The sequence below is a fragment of the Podarcis vaucheri genome (assembly GCF_965113315.1).
Source record: "Podarcis vaucheri genome assembly, chromosome: 5".
Lineage (NCBI taxonomy): Eukaryota > Metazoa > Chordata > Lepidosauria > Squamata > Lacertidae > Podarcis > Podarcis vaucheri.
Window position 1 is genome coordinate 3,785,314 of NC_138763.1, and position 18,423 is coordinate 3,803,736.

Below are 18,423 nucleotides of genomic sequence, written 5' to 3' on the forward strand. Positions count from 1 at the left end.
ATGTATGGAAATGAGAGCTGGACCATAAAGAAGGCTGGTCGCCGAAGAATGGATGCTTTTGAATTCTGGGGCTGGAGGAGACTCTTGAGAGTCCCATGGACTGCAAGGAGATCAAACCTCTCCATTCTGAAGGAAATCAGCCCTGAGTGCTCACTGGAAGGACAGATCCTGAAGCTGAGGCTCCAAGACTTTGGCCACCTCATGAGAAGAGAAGGCTCCCTGGAAAAGACCCTGATGTTGGGAAAGATGGAAGGCACAAGGAGAAGGGGACGACAGAGGACGAGATGGTGGGACAGTGTTCTCGAAGCTACCAGCGTGAGTTTGACCAAACTGGGGGAGGCAGTGGAAGACAGGAGGGCCTGCCCTGCTCTGGTCCAGGGGGTCACGAAGAGGCGGACACGACTAAACGACTAAACAACAACAACAAGGGGGCAAAGGCTTGACCAAATAAGGCGCTTTGGGGAACAGGAAAAACTAACCAAATAAGGGGCTTCGGGGGTGAGCGAGGGAGTAAGGGTTGGGTTTTACATTGCAAGAGACGGACGCGATAGATGTGAACTTCAAACGCCCCTTCCTTGTGGGCAATGAAGGAGCGACTTGCGCTCGGGAAAAGGGTTTATATATTCATGTTTTTAATAAGGGATGGCGTGCCTGCCTTTTCAGGACACCCACTTGCAAGTGTTTATTTTCGATAAAATATTATTCATCAACTGCTTCATCAACTTTGCCCAGACTTTATTACAGTGGTACCTCAGGTTAAGTATTTAATTCGTTCCGGAGGTCTATACTTAACCTGAAACTGTTCTTAACCTGAAGCACCACTTTAGCTAATGGGGCCTCCTGCTGCTGCCACGCCACCGGAGCACGATTTCTGTTCTCATCCTGAAGCAAAGTTCTTAACCTGAAGCACTATTTCTGGGTTAGCGGAGTCTGTAACCTGAAGTGTATGTAACCTGAAACGTATGTAACCCGAGGTACCACTGTATTTCAAAGGGGTCCAGGACCCAAGTCCTGGGGACCAGCGTTTATATCTCACAACATCATTAACCCTCCAGAGTCTCTTACGCTTCCTTTGATATTCCCCTAGAGACCTAATGTCAAAGCTTTGAATTGCCAGAGAGAGCATGTCATGCCTGTGTGTTTGCGAATGCCAACGATGGCTCCGGATTGCCCGTTCACAAAGGCAGCAGCTGAGTTCAAAACCATCGACTTACACAAGACATGCTTGGGCAAGATCTTACTAAACCAGTTTCCACGCTCTTGCTAATCCTCCCTCTGTAGAGCACGCGGAAGCTTAAGAAGGGCAACCAAAATGTGCCGTTCTCCTTGCCCCCTGATGCTTTCTTCCCATTCACAAAGGTGGCAGCTGAGTTCATGACCATCGGCTAACACAGGGCATGCCAGGGCTAGAAAATAGTATGCAAGCTTTTGAGTTCTTCAGAACTCTTCATCAGGCTAGATGGAGAATTCTGAAGAACTCTAAAGCTTGCACATTTTTCTACAAACTGTTCTGCAGCTGGAACGCTCCAGTTCTCCCCTTCCCCCCCTGGGAAGGCTCGGGGATGGCACCCGTGATTAGCCAAAAAGGGGCTCATCCCCGTGGACACGTTCTCTGCATTGTTGTAGGCAAATTCTGCCAACGCCAGCTTCTCCACCCAATCATTCTCTCTGTCATTCACATAACACCTCAAATATTGCTGGAGGACACCATTAGCTCTTTCCGCCTGCCCGTTGGTTTCTGGATGACGGGCAGTTGAGAAATTAACCTCTACATGCAGTAAGCTCATGAGCTTCCTCCAGAACCTGGAAGTAAATTGTTTCCCTCGGTCCGAAACCACCCTCAAGGGGGCGCCATGCAGCCTAAACACATTTTCTACAAACAATTTAGCGGTTTCTTCTGCTGTGACCGCATGTGAGCAGGCTATAAAGTGGGCCATCTTGGTTAACAGGTCTACCACAACCATGATGGCTGTTTTCCCTCTGGACCTTGGCAGATCAGTCATGAAATCTATTGCCACTGCTTCCCATGGTCTTTCAGGCGTGGGTAGTGGTTCTAATAAACCTGCCGGTGCCCGCCTCTCCCCCTTGGCTCGTTGGCATTGGTCACACCCTCTCACATACTCCCGCACATCTTCCCTGACCTTGGGCCACCAGAATTCCCTGGTAACCAGCCACATGGTTTTGTGTTGCCCAAAATGCCCTGCTGTGGGGCTATCGTGCAGTTGCTTGAGTACCTTTTCCCTCAATTCCCCTTCAGGTATATATAACGCTGCCTTGTAGTACAACGCCCCGTTTCTCTCCTCAAAACCCCCGGGTTTGTCTCCCTCCCTCCTGAGACCCCTGAGTTTGTCCTGGGCGTATTCATCCTGCACCGTTCCCTCTACCAGTTCCCTTTGCCCCACCAATGCCGCCCCACACACCCAGCGGTCCTCTGGAATGACATGGGTCTCTTCGGGTGCTCCCTCCCCCTCCAAATATTCAGGTTTGCGTGAGAGAGCGTCCGCCCTAACGTTCTCTGGGCCTGGCACGTAACAAATCTCAAAGTTAAATTTGGAGAACTCCTGGGCCCATCTCAACTGCCGTTGGTTGAGCACTCGCGCAGTTCTCCAATACTCTAGATTCTTATGGTCCGTGCACACTTGCACCTTATGTTGTGCACCAATTAGCAGGTGCCTCCATCTCCGGAAAGCCTCATGAATAGCAAGAAGTTCCCGGTCGTACACCGTGTAGTTCCTCTCGGATTTGTTCAGCTTTCGCGAAAAGAAGGCACACGGTCGCCACTCTGACTCCTCCTTCCCCGGCTGCAGAAGAAGCACCGCCCCTATGGCTCTGTCAGATGCGTCTGTTTTGACCCTCAGCTTTTTTTGTAAATCCACATGCAGAAGTTGTTCTTCAGAGGCGAAGGCCCTTTTCAGTTCCTCAAACGCTCGCTCCGCCTCCGCTGTCCAAACAAACTTCTTTTTACTGCTGAGACAGTCCGTGATGGGCGCCGTCAGGTGGGCGAAGTTTCGGATGAACTTACGATAAAAGTTTCCAAACCCTAGGAACCTCTGCACATCCTTCTTGGTTTTGGGTGTTTTCCATTCCAGCACTGCTTGAACCTTGCCGGGGTCCATGGCCAACCCCTTGTCTGACAGGCGGTACCCCAGGAATTCCACCTCCTTGGTATGAAACTGACACTTCTCCAGTTTCACCCACAGCCTGTTGGCTTGCAGCCTGCTCAACACTTCTCTGACGTCTCTCACATGTTGCTCCTCATTCTCCGAATACACCAACACATCATCTAGGAAGGCCACGCAATTCTTGTAGAGCAAAGGCCCCAGTACGTGGTTCATGAACGATTGAAAACACGCGGAGCCTGTTTGTAATCCAAAAGGCATCACGAGATATTCAAATGCCCCCAAAGGGGTGAACATGGTGGTTTTCCATTCATCCCCTTTCCTTATACGTATCAGGTTGTACGCCCCCCTTAGGTCCAGCTTTGTAAAAATCTTTCCCTTCCGCACCCTGGTCAAAATATCATCAATCCTGGGCATAGGAAAAGCCGCCGGCTCTGTCACTGCATTTAACCGCCTGAAATCACATACAAGTCTCGGCTTGTCCGTGTGCTTTTTATCCACAAAAAACACTGGGCTACCCCCCGCTGCCTTGGACTCTCTGATGAAGCCTCTCTTCAGGTTCTTGTCAATGAACTCTCGCAACTCCTGCATTTCCCTGTCTGACATGGCATACAACTTGCCTACAGGAAGCTGTGCTCCAGGGAGTAAATTGATCTGGCAATCAAAGGGCCTATGCGGGGGTAGTTGGTCAGCTTCCTTCTCGCTGAACACGTCGCTGAGATCTGCATACTGTGGTGGCACCTTCACCTTCTCCATTACTTCAGTCCCTGCTAGGGTGGCTTGGGCCCCTGCTGAACCCTTTTCCCCCCTGCAGTGTTCTAAGCAATGTGCTGAACCGAAGGAAACCACTCTTTGATGCCAGCCCACCAGCGGATCATGTAGGGGTGGGGCATTAGCCTGATAAAGGTATTGCCCTAATATGGACTTTGGAATTTTTCTTACGTGCTAACATGCCTTCCTCTGTTTTTTCCTCTCTTTTCTTCCCAGTCACAGTTATGGGGCTCAAGGGACCCCAACAACCAATTTAATTCAATCGCAATCTCATTATGCTGTTATTATTATTCCTCAGGTCAACTCTATTTCTATAGCATTTCTATATATATATTGATTATTTCCATAAGTAGTTAAATGTCCTGTGTTCCAAATCTGCAAAAAAGAAAGCTAATTTTGTTTAGATAAGCCTACCCAGATGTTTAGAACGTTTATGCAAGTTTTAATCTGGTTTTAGTCTATTGGTATTTTAATTTTTCAAAAGTCTTAAATTATTGTTGTTAATTTCTCTTATTGATAATTTCATTGCTTTATTCTTTTTGTAAACCCCTATCAACCTTTTTTTCCCAGTCAAGCAGTTTATAAATTTTATGAAATAAATAAATAAATCCTGTTGCACAAACCCTTTTTGCTGGGGAGAGGGGAGTAACCTATTTGACTCCCATTGCTAGCACTACTATCATTATCATTAGGTATTTTGGAAGTATCCTTAACAAATACACAGGATCCAAGAGGGTTTTTTTGTTTTGCAATTTATTTTTTTCATTTGAAACAGTTTTCTCTTATCCAATCCTTCAATGTCTTAAAATTTCCAGGAACAAGTAATACCTCAGAAAGAAATAACAACAGACCTCTCTTTTTAAGATCAAACAGAACAGGTAATGAATAATAAAATCAGATGGTAGCAGAGATATGCAGCCGCATTAAAACAAAATATGTTCTTATTGTAAAATCTTAAAACAAAAACAAGTTTGCCATTGCTGCCCCCCAACCAAATGGCAAATGCAACATGGGAAAACTTTGCAAAGAGGCTTAGAAGGTAGAAATCAGGAACTCCTTAATAATTCACTGGGTAGTTAACTTGCAGAACAATGGTATACAGTTTTGGGGCACCCATAGTTAGAGTTAGTAAATGTTAGGAATTACTAAATGCTTGAAGTCTTCACCTGGGGGGGAGACGGTGTCGCAGTGTAAAATAAAAATATGCAGTTTAAGCTTGTCTGCCAGACCAGGGCATCGTCGGACGGGAGGGTGGGAGGGGTAGAGAGCTGTTAAGACGTACAAAGATGTTGATGGTCAACACATGAAGGAAGACCTTTGAATTTGCTGAAATTCAAAGGTTAAGCCTTTTCTAGTATGGAAATGGAATTATGGGGAAAGTTCACCCGTTCACATTCTATCTGCCGGACACTGTATAACGTGGGTGGCCATTAAAAAAAATTGGGGGGTGGCCATCCTCTCCACCTGCAAAAGAAGTCACTTCTATATCAACTTGTTCATTCCCCAGGTGAGGGACCACCTGCTAAATAAACCAATGGAACTGAATTCAAGTCCCGTATCCAGGAGGGACAAAGCATTTATTAAAATCATTGCAATAGCACAGCCTTGCCAGCCAGCAGCTCAGTTACTTCTTATGACCTGTAACCTTTCCTGATGTATGTAGAAGGGTGTTTATGTTTTAAGAATGTTCAGATGTTTTATGACTCTTTGTTTGAACTACTATACAAGCTGTGTTCTGATTTGCTGATCACACAACTAGCCGCTGATCACACAACAGTTTACTTGATTGATTGATTGATTGATTGATTGATTGATTGAACGACATTCTGTTCAAGTAGCAAAGAAAGAAAAGGGAAGAAAAGGCAACTCTTACACCGTCCCAATTTGCCACTGGTGTAATAGTTTCAGAATAGAGAAAGGCATATTCAGACATTCGGCAGCTTTTGTACAGGAGGTGGCAGGGCTTATAAAGTCATGGCAGGCCAAGCCAGCAGGGGTGGGTGGCTGAATTTGCATTGCAGTTTAAATTCCCTGCCTGCTCTGCTATCAACGGAACCAGTTAGGTAATGAAAGAAAGCATATAGGCAGTGAAAATTATAATTGAAATTATAAATACTGCTATAATTAGAATTACAGACCAAAGACAGTAATTGCAACCCTGTGTTGGGGCTGAGGACCCTGTGGAGGATGGGGCCAAGGACCCTGTGGATGATGGGGGTAAAGACCCTGTGACTGATGGGGCTGAGGGCCTTGGGAATGATGGGGCTGAGGACCCTGTGATTGATGGGGCTGAGGACCAGGGGAATGATGGGGTTGAGGGCCCTGTGATTGATGGGGCTGAGCACCTTGGGAATGATGGGGCTGAGGACCAGGGGAATGATGGGGCTGAGGACCTTGTGAATGATGGTGCTGACGACCCTGTGAATGATGGGGTTGAGGATCCTGTAAAAGATGGACTTGGTGTTTCTATCTGTATAATGGTCGCTGGAAACCCTGTGCTTTGGGGTTTCCCGCGGTGCTCTGCTTGCTTCGACCGCCCGTGTTGCCCTTTGTGGATTCCCAGCTGGCACCCTTCACAAAACTCGCGCTTATGCGGACCACCCTCGTGACAGACCACCTTAGAGAGCTGACTGCGGTCAACCTGCTCCCCGTAGCAATTCTCCCTGATGTCGAGGATCAAGTCTTTCAAGATGTCGGCAACGTCATCCTCGGAGAACCGTGGCTCTTCGTACGTGTCCAGAGAGCATTCGTGGCACCGTTGACCCAAGGGCTTCATCTTGATGTGTCCTTGCCTCTCAGAACTGTCCCATTGCATGTGGAACAGGATAAGAACTTGGTATGAGGACCAGCTGTGCCAGCATCCGGAACAGGTAAATCTAGCAGGGAGAGAGGGGGAGATGATGGGAGGGGAAGCAAGCAGAATTAGGTACTTCTGTTGAGGCTCTCCTGAAGAGTGGACCTCAGGAGAACCCTACATGGAACCCTGGAGAACCACAGCCAGTCAGGGGAGACAGCCCAGGGCTAGATGGACCAAGGCTCTGAATCAGGAAAAGGCAGCTCTCTATGTTCCTGTGCATTACAAAAATATTAGCTATCTAGTAGAAGCTTTGTTCTTTTGTTTTACCTTCCATGAGCATGCTCCTGAAATGTTTCTGTCCATCCGGGTTCCACGCTGTGGAATTCAATCCTGTGATCCATTGTCAGCCTCCAGAGATCATTTGGCTTCACCTCATTCATCTGCTTCTTAAAAACCCGTCTCCAAAAATCCATTGGGAGCCTATTCATGCTTCTTTTCTGATCGGTGTTGCTTAATGACAAAGGTGATTGTGGTCTTTTTTGCAGAGAACAGAATGGAATGCAGTGAGATGGTGGGTGCCGTTTGTGATTCCCTGCTTTGCTTTCCTCACCCTCACAAGCTGAACGGTCCGTACGTTTGCAAAACGAAACTCAGCCAAGAGTTAACAACACCAGAGGTTCAAAGTCAACTGTGAGGACTTTGGGACAACTCTTTCTGTAGTTTCCAGGTGGCATGGATAGCCAACAATAGCTTTTATTACCTATTTAGTTTACTTGCAATACAATAGTATACAGCGTACTTCCGTAGTGGCCAAGGTAACATTTCTAAGCTTCTTTGTATACTATTTTGTGTTTTAGCTAATAGCTCCAATGAACATTACACTTACTGTTAACTGCCTTGATCCTTCCTCCAGAAATTATCAAGCAGTATGTCACTGGTGGTTTCAATTCTTTCTTGTTATTGTGTTTTAAAAGCTGTGATGGTTGAAGAAAGTAATGCTTTCGGATACCAGTACAGTGGTACCATGGATTACAGATGCTTCAGGTTACAGACTCTGCTAACCCAGAAATAGTACCTCGGGTTAAGAACTTTGCTTCAGGATGAGAACAGAAATCGTGCTCCGGCAGCGGGAGGCCCCATTAGCTAAAGTGGTATCTCAATTTAAGAACAGTTTCAGGTTAAGAGCGGACCTCCAGAACGAATTAAGTTCTTAACCCAAGGTACCACTGTATATCTGTAAACTGCAGGAGAGGAGAGTTCCCTGGGAAGCTCAGGTCCTGCTTCCCGGTTTCCCATTGGGACATCTGGTGGACCACTGTGAGAACAGGATCCTGCCCTAGAGGGTTACCCATTTTCCCAATCCAGCACGCTCTTTTTAATGTTTTTATATTCCTTTCTTTTAAAACGTGCTTTTGTTGCCCTGGGGAGACAGAGAACCTTGCTCCATTTTAATTTCGCAAAACTAAACGTCCTGGGTATGTGCTTCAATCCCTGTCTCCCAAAACCCTTCCAGTCTGGGGAATGTGTTGGAATCTCTGCTTGGCCAAGCTGATAAAGCCTCATCTTCCTCTCAGCCGAGCCTTCAGTATCGCCTCCCGACATGTTTAATGACCTGAGCCTTTGATAAGGCCTCGGGCACATTCTATCCAGCAGAGTTCCCAGCACAGGGAAGAGACGAGAGGTTTGGCAACATGCTATGATTTATTTCTAAGCTACACAGAGAGCAAAGAAAAATACATCCTCTCTCTGTGAGAGCAGAGAGCAACTGAACAAAGGAACAAAGGAAACAGGGAACCCACTAATGTCACATCCCATCTCCTTTCCCGTGAGACTTCCAATAGTATGGAATCCCTGGAATGTAAACAGAGTCCTGTGACTCCACACAACTGCTAAGTGGGAAACAGAAACTAACAGAATGTGTCCAGAAAATTATATTCAGGGGATGGACTCTCCTTCCTTGGAGGTTTTTAAGCAGAGCTTGGGTAGCCACCTGTCCATTGCCCAATCTGTACAATGCTGTACAGTTTTGGGACGCCCATAGTTAGAGTTAGTACAGCGGTGCCTCGCAAGACGAAATTAATTCATTCCGCAAGTATTTTCTTCTTGCGAGTTTTTCGTCTTGCGAAGCACGGTTTCCCATAGGAATGCATTGAAAATCAATCAATGTGTTCCTATGGAGACCGTCCGGGGACAGAGGGGAAGCGCCACGGGCCTTCCCCTCTGTCCCCGGACCTGTTTTAAAGCAAGGGAAGGGGCAGCGGGGAGAATCGCTTCTCCCCGTTGCCGCCCCTTGGTTCAAAAGGGGTCCGGGGACAGAGGGGAAGGCGCGCGCACACCTTCCCCTCTGTCCCCGGAGATTGCTTCAAAAGAGGTCCGGGGTGCGGGGGCAAGCTTCGTTTTGCGAAGCAAGCCCATAGGGAAATTCGTCTTGCGAAGCAACTCGAAAACGAAAAAACCTTTCGTCTTGCGAGTTTTTCGTCTCGCGAGGCATTCGTCTTGTAGGGCACCACTGTATATGTTAGGAATTACTAAATGCTCGAAGTCTTCACCTAGGGAGAGACAGTGTTGCAGTGTTTTAAAAAATGCAGTTTAAGCTTGTCTGCCTGACCAGGGAATCGTCGGGACAGGGGGAGGGGAGAGAGAGTTGTTAAGACGTACAAAGATGTTGATGGTCACTGGTCAACGCATGAAGGAAAACCCTTTGAATCTGAAATTCAAAGGTTAAGCCTTTTGTAGTATGGAAATGCTATTATGGGGAAAGTTCACCTGTTCGCATTCTGTCTGTCAGGCACTACTGTATTACGTGGGTGGCCATTAAAAAAAAATGGGGGGGGGCTAGCCACTCCACATCCAAAAGAAGTCACTTCTATATTACCTTGTTGTTTCCCCAGGTGAGGGACCACTTGCTAAATAAACCATGGAAACTAATTCAAGTCCTGTATCCAGGCGGGACCCAGCATTTATTAAAACTATTGCAATAGTTTCACCATCCAGCTGCTCAGCTGCTTCTCATGGCCTGTAACCTTTCCTTATGTTTGTAGAAAGGTGTCTATGTTTTGAGAATGTTCAGATGTTTTATGACTCTTGGTTTGCCGTGTTTTAACTACTATAAAAGCTGTGTTCTGATTTGCCTCTAACGAGCAGCTGATCACACAACGGTCGATTGATTGATTGAACGACAGTCTATTCGAGTAGCAAAGAATTAAAAGGGAAGAAAAGGCGAATCTTCCACCAGAGATGTTCTGATCCGTCACAATTTGCCACTGGTGTAATAGTTTCAGAATACAGAAAAGCCTTTGCAGACATTCAGCAGCTTTTGTGCAGGAGGCGGCAGGGCTTATAAAGTCACGGCAGGCCAAGCCAGCAAGGGGTGGGTGGCGGAATTTCCATTGCAGTTTAAATATACCACCTGCTCTGCTATCCCCAGTACCAGACAATGAAAATTATAATTATAATTATAAAACATAGGCAGCAATTGCAATTCTGTATAGGGACTGAGGACCCTGTGAATGATGGTGCTGAGGACCCTGTGAATGATGGGGCTGAGGACCTTGTGAATGATGGTGCTGAGGACCCTGTGAATGATGGGGCTGAGAACCCTGCGAATGATGGGGCTGAGGAACCTGCGAATGATGGGGCTGAGGACCCCAGGAATGATGGACTTGGTGTTTCTATCTGTATAATGGTCGCCGGATACCCTGTGCTTTGGGGTTTCCCGCGGTGCTCTGCTTGCTTCGACCGCCCGTGTTGCCCTTTGTGGATTCCCAGCTGGCACCCTTCACAAAACTCGTTCTTATGCGGACCACCCTCGTGACAGACCACCCTAGAGAGCTGACTGCGGTCAACCTGCTCCCCATGGCAATTCTCCCTGATGTCAAGGATCAAGTCTTTCAAGATGTTGGCAACGTCATCCTCGGAGAACCGTGGCTCTTCGTACGTGTCCAGAGAGCATTCGTGGCACCGTTGACCCAAGGGCTTCATCCTGACGTGTCCTTGCCTCTCAGAACTGTACCATTGCATGTGGAACAGGATAAGAACTTGGTGCGAGGACCAGCTGTGGAGGCATCCGGAACAGGTAAATCTAGCAGAGAGAGAGGGGGAGATGATGGGAGGGGAAGCGAGCAGAATTTGGTACTTCTGTTGATGATCTCCTGAAGCGTGGACCTTGCTTTTTGTACATTGTAACCTGCAACTAATTGCCCACAGAGAACAATGGTTTTAAAGTACTCAGTGACTCCCCCTCCCAGTGGTTCTTCCCCAGCCATACCCACTTGCCCCACAAGTGGGGCACCTGATATCAGGTGAGAAGGAAAGGAGAGCAAAGGTGTTGTGATAGAGAGAACATCCACCAAAACATCATATCACATGAGACAAACTGCCCCCCCATGAGCTAATGAGCTTCCACAGCACATTATAACGGGTTATTTCTACTTACCGTATTGTTCGCTCTATAGGACGCACTTTTTCCCCTCCAAAAATGAAGGGGAAATGTGTATGGAGTGAATGCAGGCTGCGCACCCCGGGCTTCAGGCAGCTATCCGCCGGGCTCCGAATAATAATAATAATAATAATAAATTTTATTTATATCCCGCCCTCCCCAGCCGAAGCCGGGCTCAGGGCGGCTAACAACAATAAAACAGTACAAAGGTACAACATAAACAACATTCTAAAATCATTCATTATAAAAATTAATTAATTCAAGCCACTAGCAACCATTGGGCCAGAGCTCTGCGAAGATTGCCGAGGGAGGGAGTCAGGCTGTGCCCTGGCCAAAGGCCTGGTGGAACAGCTCTGTCTTGCAGGCCCTGCGGAAGGATGTCAAGTCCCGCAGGGCCCTGGTCTCTTGTGACAGAGTGTTCCACCAGATCGGAGCCACAGCCGAAAAAGCCCTGGCTCTAGTTGAGGCCAGCCTAACTTCTCTGTGGCCTGGGACCTTCAAGATGTTTTTATTTGAAGACCGTAGGTTTCTCTGTGGGGCATACCAGGAGAGGCGGTCCCGTAGGTACGAGGGTCCTAGGCCATATAGGGCTTTAAAGGTTAAAACCAGCACCTTAAACCTGATCCTGTACTCCACCGGGAGCCAGTGCAGCTGGTATAGCACCGGGTGAATGTGATCTCGCAGCGAAGACCTCGTAAGGAGTCTCGCTGCAGCATTCTGCACCCGCTGGAGTTTCTGGGTCAGTCTCAAGGGCAGCCCCACGTAGAGCGAGTTACAATAATCCAGTCTGGAGGTGACCGTCGCGTGGATCACAGTGGCTAGGTCAGGGCGAGAGAGGTAAGGAGCCAACTGCTTAGCTTGGCGGAGATGGAAAAATGCCGCCTTTGTTATAGCTGCAATCTGCGCCTCCATGGAAAGGGAGGTGTCGAAGATTACACCCAAACTCTTAACGGACGGTGCTGGCACTAATTGCGCCCCCGCAAGAGATGGGAGTTGCCCCCCCAATCCCATATCGCCCCGTCCCAGCCACAGGACCTCTGTCTTCGAAGGATTTAGCTTCAACCGGCTCCCACGTAACCATCCAGCCACAGCTTCCAAACATCTGGTCAGTGTGTCTGGGGCCGAGTCAGGATGGCCATCCATCAACAGCCTGAAGCCTGGGGAGCGCAGCGCCAACTCCCGCTGTGCACCCTGGGCTTCAGGCAGCTACCCACAAGCCTTCGGAGCCCGGCGGGAGTCCCCGCTGGGCTCAGAAGGCTTGTGGATAGCAGCAAGCTCTTGGCTTCTGCTAAAGCCGCGCACAGCCTCTCCCGGCTGGAGAGGTTGTACGCGGCTAAAGAGGAAGCCAAGACAGCGAGCGGGATCCATCCCGCTCGCTGTCTTGGCTTCTTTGCTCTTTGGGGCTGGGGGGGGAATTATTTATCCCCCCCCCCTAAAATCTAGGAGCGCCCTATGGTCCGGTGCGCCCTGTAGAGCGAAAAATACGGTAGTGGGTTTTTCATGGGAAGAGAAAATTCAGAGAGAGAGAGAGAGAGAGAGAGAGAGAGAGAGAGAGAGAGAGATATCTTGGCATTTTGAGGATGTTGACATGGTACAGGCACTATCAATCCCACAATAAACTCCCAGCTGGGCTCACTCTGCAGGTGTGATGGAGCACAATATGGGATGTGACGTAGATCAGGAGCAGAGAGTCCGCACAAAAAATGTCCCACTTTCTATCCCCAATGGCATTACAGGGGGTTGGACTAGATGACTTGGGGTCCCTTCCAACTCTAGTATTCCACGATTCCATTTAGGGCCAAGAGAGAACCCTACACGGGAGAGAGCAGAGTGCTATATGAGCCAATGCTCTGAATCAGGAAAAGGCAGCTCTCTATGTTCCTGCACATTACAAAAATATTAGCTATCTGGCAGAAGCTTTGTTTGTTTTTTGTTTTACCTTCCATGAGCATGCTCCTGAAATGTTTCTGTCCATCCGGGTTCCACACTGTGGACGTTAAGCCTCAGATCCATTGTCAGCCTCCAGAGATCATTTGGTTTCGCCTCATTCATCTGCTTCTTAAAAACCCTTCTCCAAAAATCCATTGTGAGCCTTTTCATGCTTCTTTTCCGATCGGTGTTACTTAATGACAAAGGTGATTGTGGTCTTTTTTGCAGATGCCAGAATGGAATGCAGTGAGAAGGTGGGTGCCGTTTGTGAAACGAAACTCAGCCAAGAGTTAACAACACCAGAGGTTCAAAGTCAACTGCGAGGAATTTGGGACAAGTCCACTCACCTCTTTATCGGTGGGCGGCATTGCATTGGGTAAGCCTTTGGTTGGCTGGAGGGGAGGTTATTGCCTTCTCCTGCCCCTCCTCAGTAAGGGTATCATGTTAAAGGGATCTGGGGTGTGAATACTGTCCGAAGCCTGGGCGTGGGTGGGCTAGGGCCATGTCACAGCCCCTACTGGGACCCCTCAGGGTGGCGCCAGTATCTCATGCAAGTCACAGGGCACCCCCTATTGGTGGTTTGCCCTTCTGTGGACTCCCTGCAGATGGGCAGGAGTCAAGATATAGCCTAAGACAAACCACTCACATCTGCAATCAATTAAATTGTGCCCTATTTCAACCCATAAACCAAAATAATTTCTGTCAGTGTGTTTTATTGTTCTCCTAGGAACTTTGTGGCTCAGGTGCCTTGGTACGCAACTCCTTCTGTAGTTTCCAGGTGGCATGGACAGCCAATGTCAGAGCTGCCCAAGGTCCCAGCTCACAAAGGACCAACGCCAGTTCGTTGTTATATACAAAAGTCTTTATTGAAGTTCATTTTCGTTTTTACAGCCGCAACGTGCAGCTCTACGTCTGAGACTCTAGACCGCTGAAGCTCCGTCTGAGTCTCCTCCCCCCAGACACCAGTTCAAGACTCTAGCCTTGCTCCACCTCTTCCTTTGCTCTTTCCTCCTCTGGGTCCGCCTGTCAGCTGGGGTCTCGCCCTTCCTAGACTCTTCTGACGCTGAGTCCCCTGAGTCTTCCCCCTGCCTCCGGCGGGCTTTGGGACCTGGTTCCCAATCCAGGTTTTCTGCTGTCCCACGCGCCTGTACATTCGAACTTGGCGCGCGCGCCCAGCCGGCAACCTTCCTCCTGACCGTTACACTGCTCCTGTCACTGCTTCCCCCTTCAGGGAGGCTAGCTGGACCTGACCTCCCCTCCGTTCCCCCACTCTCCGATAGAGGCGTGGTCAGCCCTGACTCATCTTCTCTCCCTGCTGGAGGAGACGCTGGCCCTGACACATGGGACTCTTACCCCCCACTACGCTCTGGTGGGGAAGCTGGTCCTGATCTCCCGCTGCTGCTTTGGGAGTCCCCACTGGCCCCTTGTTTCTGGTGTGTCTCCCCTGGGACCCCCCTTGCCCTGACCATTGGCGCCTCCTTCTGGGAATCTTCCCATTCGCTGGAGAAGCTCATGGAATCTCTCAGGCCACTGCCATACTCCCCTACGCTGCCCTCAGATTCTTCCCCTTCGCTCTCCATTTCCTCTCTCCCCTGTACCTCTGTTCCTGAGCCCCTGACAGCCAACAATAGCTTTTATTCCCTGTTTAGTTTACTTGCAATACAATGGTACGTAGGGTACTTCTGTAGTGGCCAAGATAACATTTCTAAGTTCTTTGTGTACTGTTTTGTGTTTTAGCTAGTAACTCCAATGGACATTACACTTACTGTTTGTTAACTGCCTTGATCTTTCCCCCCAAAATTATCAAGCAGTATGTCACTGGTGGTTTCAATTCTTCCTTGTTATTGTGTTTTAAAAGCTGTGACGGCTGAAGAAAGTAATGCTTTGGGATACCAGTATCTGTATTGAGGTTGAATCCTGACATGACAGAAGTACTGTTTTGGGGGGACAGGGGGCGGGCGGGTGTGGAGGACTCCCTAGTCCTGAATGGGGCAACTGTGCCCCTGAAGGACTAGGTGTGCAGCCTGGGAGTCATTTTGGACTCACAGCTGTCCATGGAGGCGCAGGTCAATTCTGTGTCCAGTATCAGCTCCATTTGGTACGCAGGATGAGACCCATTCTACCCACAGACTGTCTCGCCAGAGTGGTGCATGCTCTAGTTATCTCACGCATGGACTACTGCAATGCGCTCTACGTGGGGCTACCTTTGAAGGTGACCCAGAAACTACAACTAATCCAGAATGCAGCAGCTAGACTGGTGACTGGGAGCCGCTGCCGAGACCACATAACACCGATCTTGAAAGACCCTACATTGGCTCCCAGTACATTTCCAGGCACAATTCAAAGTGTTGGTGCTGACCTTTAAAGCCCTAAACGGCCTCGGTCCTGTATACCTGAAGGAGCATCTCCACCCCCATCGTTCTGCCCGGACACTGAGGTCCAGCGCCGAGGGCCTTCTGGCCATTCCCTCACTGCGAGAAGCCAAGTTACAGAGAACCAGGCAGAGAGCCAGTGTGGTGTAGTGGTTAAGAGCGGTAGTCTTGTAATCTGGGTAACCGGGTTCGCGTCTCCGCTCCTCCACATGCAGCTGCTGGGTGACCTTGGGCCAGTCACACTTCTTTGAAGTCTCTCAACCCCACTCACCTCACAGAGTGTTTGTTGTGGGGGAGGAAGGGAATGGAGAATGTTAGCCGCTTTGAGACTCCTGAAGGGGAGTGAAAGGCGGGATGTCAAATCCAAACTCTTCTTCTTCTTCTTGGTGGTGGCACCCACCCTGTGGAACGCCCTCCCACCAGATGTCAAAGAGAACAACAACTACCAGACTTTTAGATGACATCTGAAGGCAGCCCTGTTTAGGGAAGCTTTTAATGTTTAATAGGTTATTGTATTTTAGTGTTCTGTTGGAAGCCGCCAAGAGTGGCTGGGGAAACCCAGCCAGATGGGCGGGGTATAAATAATAAATTATTCTTATTCTTATTCTTATTCTTATTCTTATTCTTATGGAAACCGCAGGAGAGGAGAGTCCCCTGGTTTCTCACTGGGACACCTGGTTGACAACTGTGAGAACAGGATCCTGGACCAGACGGTCACCCATTTTCCCGATTCAGCAGGCTCTTTTTATGTTTTTATACTCCTTTCTATTAAAAAGTGCTTTTGTTGCACTAGGGAGACAGAGAACCTTACTCCACTTTAATTGTGCAAACCCAAATGTCCTGGCTATGTGCTTGAATCCCTGCTCCCCTAACCCTTACAAGTCCGGAGAATGTGTCCAGAGAATTATATTCAGGTGGAGGACTCTCCTTCCTCGGAGCTTTTTAAGCAGAGGCTAGATGGCCTCCTGTCCTGGTTGCTTTAATTGAGATTCCTGCATTGCAGCGGACTGGACTAGATGACTCTCGTGGCCCCTTCCAAGTCTACAATTCTATGATTTCCCTTGAATTGGAGCCAGAAATGAAGTACAATTCACCTTCCCCTGCCTTCTTGCTTTCTAAAAGCGAAACACGTTGTCTGACCCACAAGGAGTCTCATTCATAGCTGTCAACCGTCCCTTATTTGGCGGGGAAGTCCCTTATCCCAGCGCTGTGTCCTGCTGCTGTCCCAGATTGATGATGTCCCTTAAATTTCCCGGGTTTCAAAGGAAGCAGCTCCTCTCCCTCCCTCCCTGCTGGCCAGGGAGGAGGGAGGCTCCAACTGTGTTGCTTGGCTGCGTTGCTCACCCAATAAGGAGTCTGAGAACGACTGGGGGGTGGAGCTTGCATGCTTTGTGCCGATCAAATCGGCCACGTTGCCTGGGGACTCGCCTTTGCTCAGCGCTTCCCAGCAGAGAGGTGACGGTGGTTTTCCTTGCTGCATCCCCTTTGCCAGGTTGCTGTGCTGTGGGAACCACCGCTTGAGGCTTCATTTGGCCGCTGGCTGGGCTTTCTGCCTTTGGCTCGGAGGGGCTCAGAAGTCGAACATCTGTGCCCCTTGGAAAATCCCTTATTTTGGCTGCTGATCCCTTATTTTCGAGGCTGCTGGTCCCTTATTTTCAAATCTGTAAGTTGACAGCTATGACAGGGAGTCTCATTTCCACACCCACTCAAAACCCACACAAGGCCACATTTGCATGGTCTGGCTCTCCTTGCTCAACGACACGCCAGCAGCCACACTTCACCCCTTTGCAGGAAATGCACACAATTTCCTGTGGTGTAACAGAACAACCCCACTTCCGACCACCAATACCTCGGATGCTGATTGGGCGTCACAGCGACACCTAGTCATGCCCATGCCAAGAGAGCCAGGTGGTTTGTCTGCTCTCGTAGTTCTCGGCAACTGAGGTTTGCCCGCATGGGGTGCTTCACAGTTCTGAGAAGCAACCAGAGGCCTTTTTTCAAGTCAGCATTTTTCTGCTGCCACAGCTGCGCCTGCCTCCAGAATCGTTTGGCTGCACAAACTCAGGAGGCTGCGAAAGGACACCTTTCAGGGGGGTGGGAAAGACTGAAAGGCTGCAGGACAGGTGGGCAGGTAAGTAAGCAAGTATAGGACCTGAATCTGGTGACATGTAAAGGCAGGGTGTTATGTACTGAGTTGAATAGGATCCAAAATGCAACAGTCTGATTGGTCCTAGAACAATAGGATTCGGAATGCAGCAGTATGATTGGTCCGCAGGAGCCACCCAATCCAGCTCCAGATGGAAGTGAATCCACAACCTGATTGGCCTACAGGAGAATCCCGGAATTAGCCAATCACATGGGGCCCATTGTGTAAATAATGTATATAAAGCAGATACTTTGGGGAAACTTCAATTCCTCCTCATCACTATGAGCTGAATAAAGAGCATGAAATCCCCTCTCAACTCTGAGTATATTTCACAGGGGCTTTTTGCTTCTTCTTTTTTTTACATTAGTACTGATTGGGTAAAAGGGGTAATTCATATTGCAGTGCCCTGTCCAAACAATAGTACAGTTTTTAGAAGTTATCTAAAAGCAGGCCTGGGTGGTTACTGCTGAAGGATCAATAGCTCAGACTATCAATCTCAGGGTACTGGGTTCGAGCCCCATGTTGGGCAAAAAGATTCCTGCACTGTAGGCGTTGGACCAACTCTACACTTCTATAGTTCTATGATTCTGCTGGTAGCAAATTCTATAGGGCAGGGCCTCAGCCCCAGTGAAGTTCAGCTGAACCTCATGGGTGCAGAAGTTCTTGGAGATCGAGGTAGAGCACAAGGAGTCAGGTCCTAAAACTACTGTGTCCCCAAGTTGTTTAGGACTTTGTGAATCACCACAAGTGCCTTGAACGTGTCCTGGCAGCAAACCAGCAGATGCGTGCTGTCAGCATCACCCTTGAGCCAGTGCCACCAACTGGACTCATCCACTTCAGCCCCGACTGGG

At 48.8% G+C, this 18,423-nt stretch overlaps 2 protein-coding genes across 2 annotated transcripts in view; both read right to left on the minus strand.

Moving 5' to 3' along the window:
• LOC309532935 (uncharacterized protein) overlaps window positions 1-18,423 on the minus strand; it is a 317,735-nt gene that overhangs the window by 6,274 nt on the left and 293,038 nt on the right. The window contains exons 2-3 of the mRNA XM_082223728.1: window positions 7,015-8,169; window positions 5,959-6,766 (exon numbers count right to left, since the gene is read on the minus strand). Coding sequence (XP_082079854.1) covers window positions 5,959-6,766; window positions 7,015-7,175 — 969 coding nt within the window. The 5' untranslated portion in view covers window positions 7,176-8,169. The remainder of the gene's footprint in view (window positions 1-5,958; window positions 6,767-7,014; window positions 8,170-18,423) is intronic.
• Window positions 9,622-13,319, minus strand: LOC309533270 (receptor-transporting protein 2-like). The gene is made up of 2 exons (XM_082224634.1): window positions 13,065-13,319; window positions 9,622-10,768 (listed from the first exon to the last, which is right to left on the minus strand). The coding sequence occupies exons 1-2, from the start codon at window positions 13,223-13,225 to the stop codon at window positions 10,105-10,107; spliced, it is 825 nt and encodes a 274-aa protein (XP_082080760.1). The 5' UTR covers window positions 13,226-13,319; the 3' UTR covers window positions 9,622-10,104.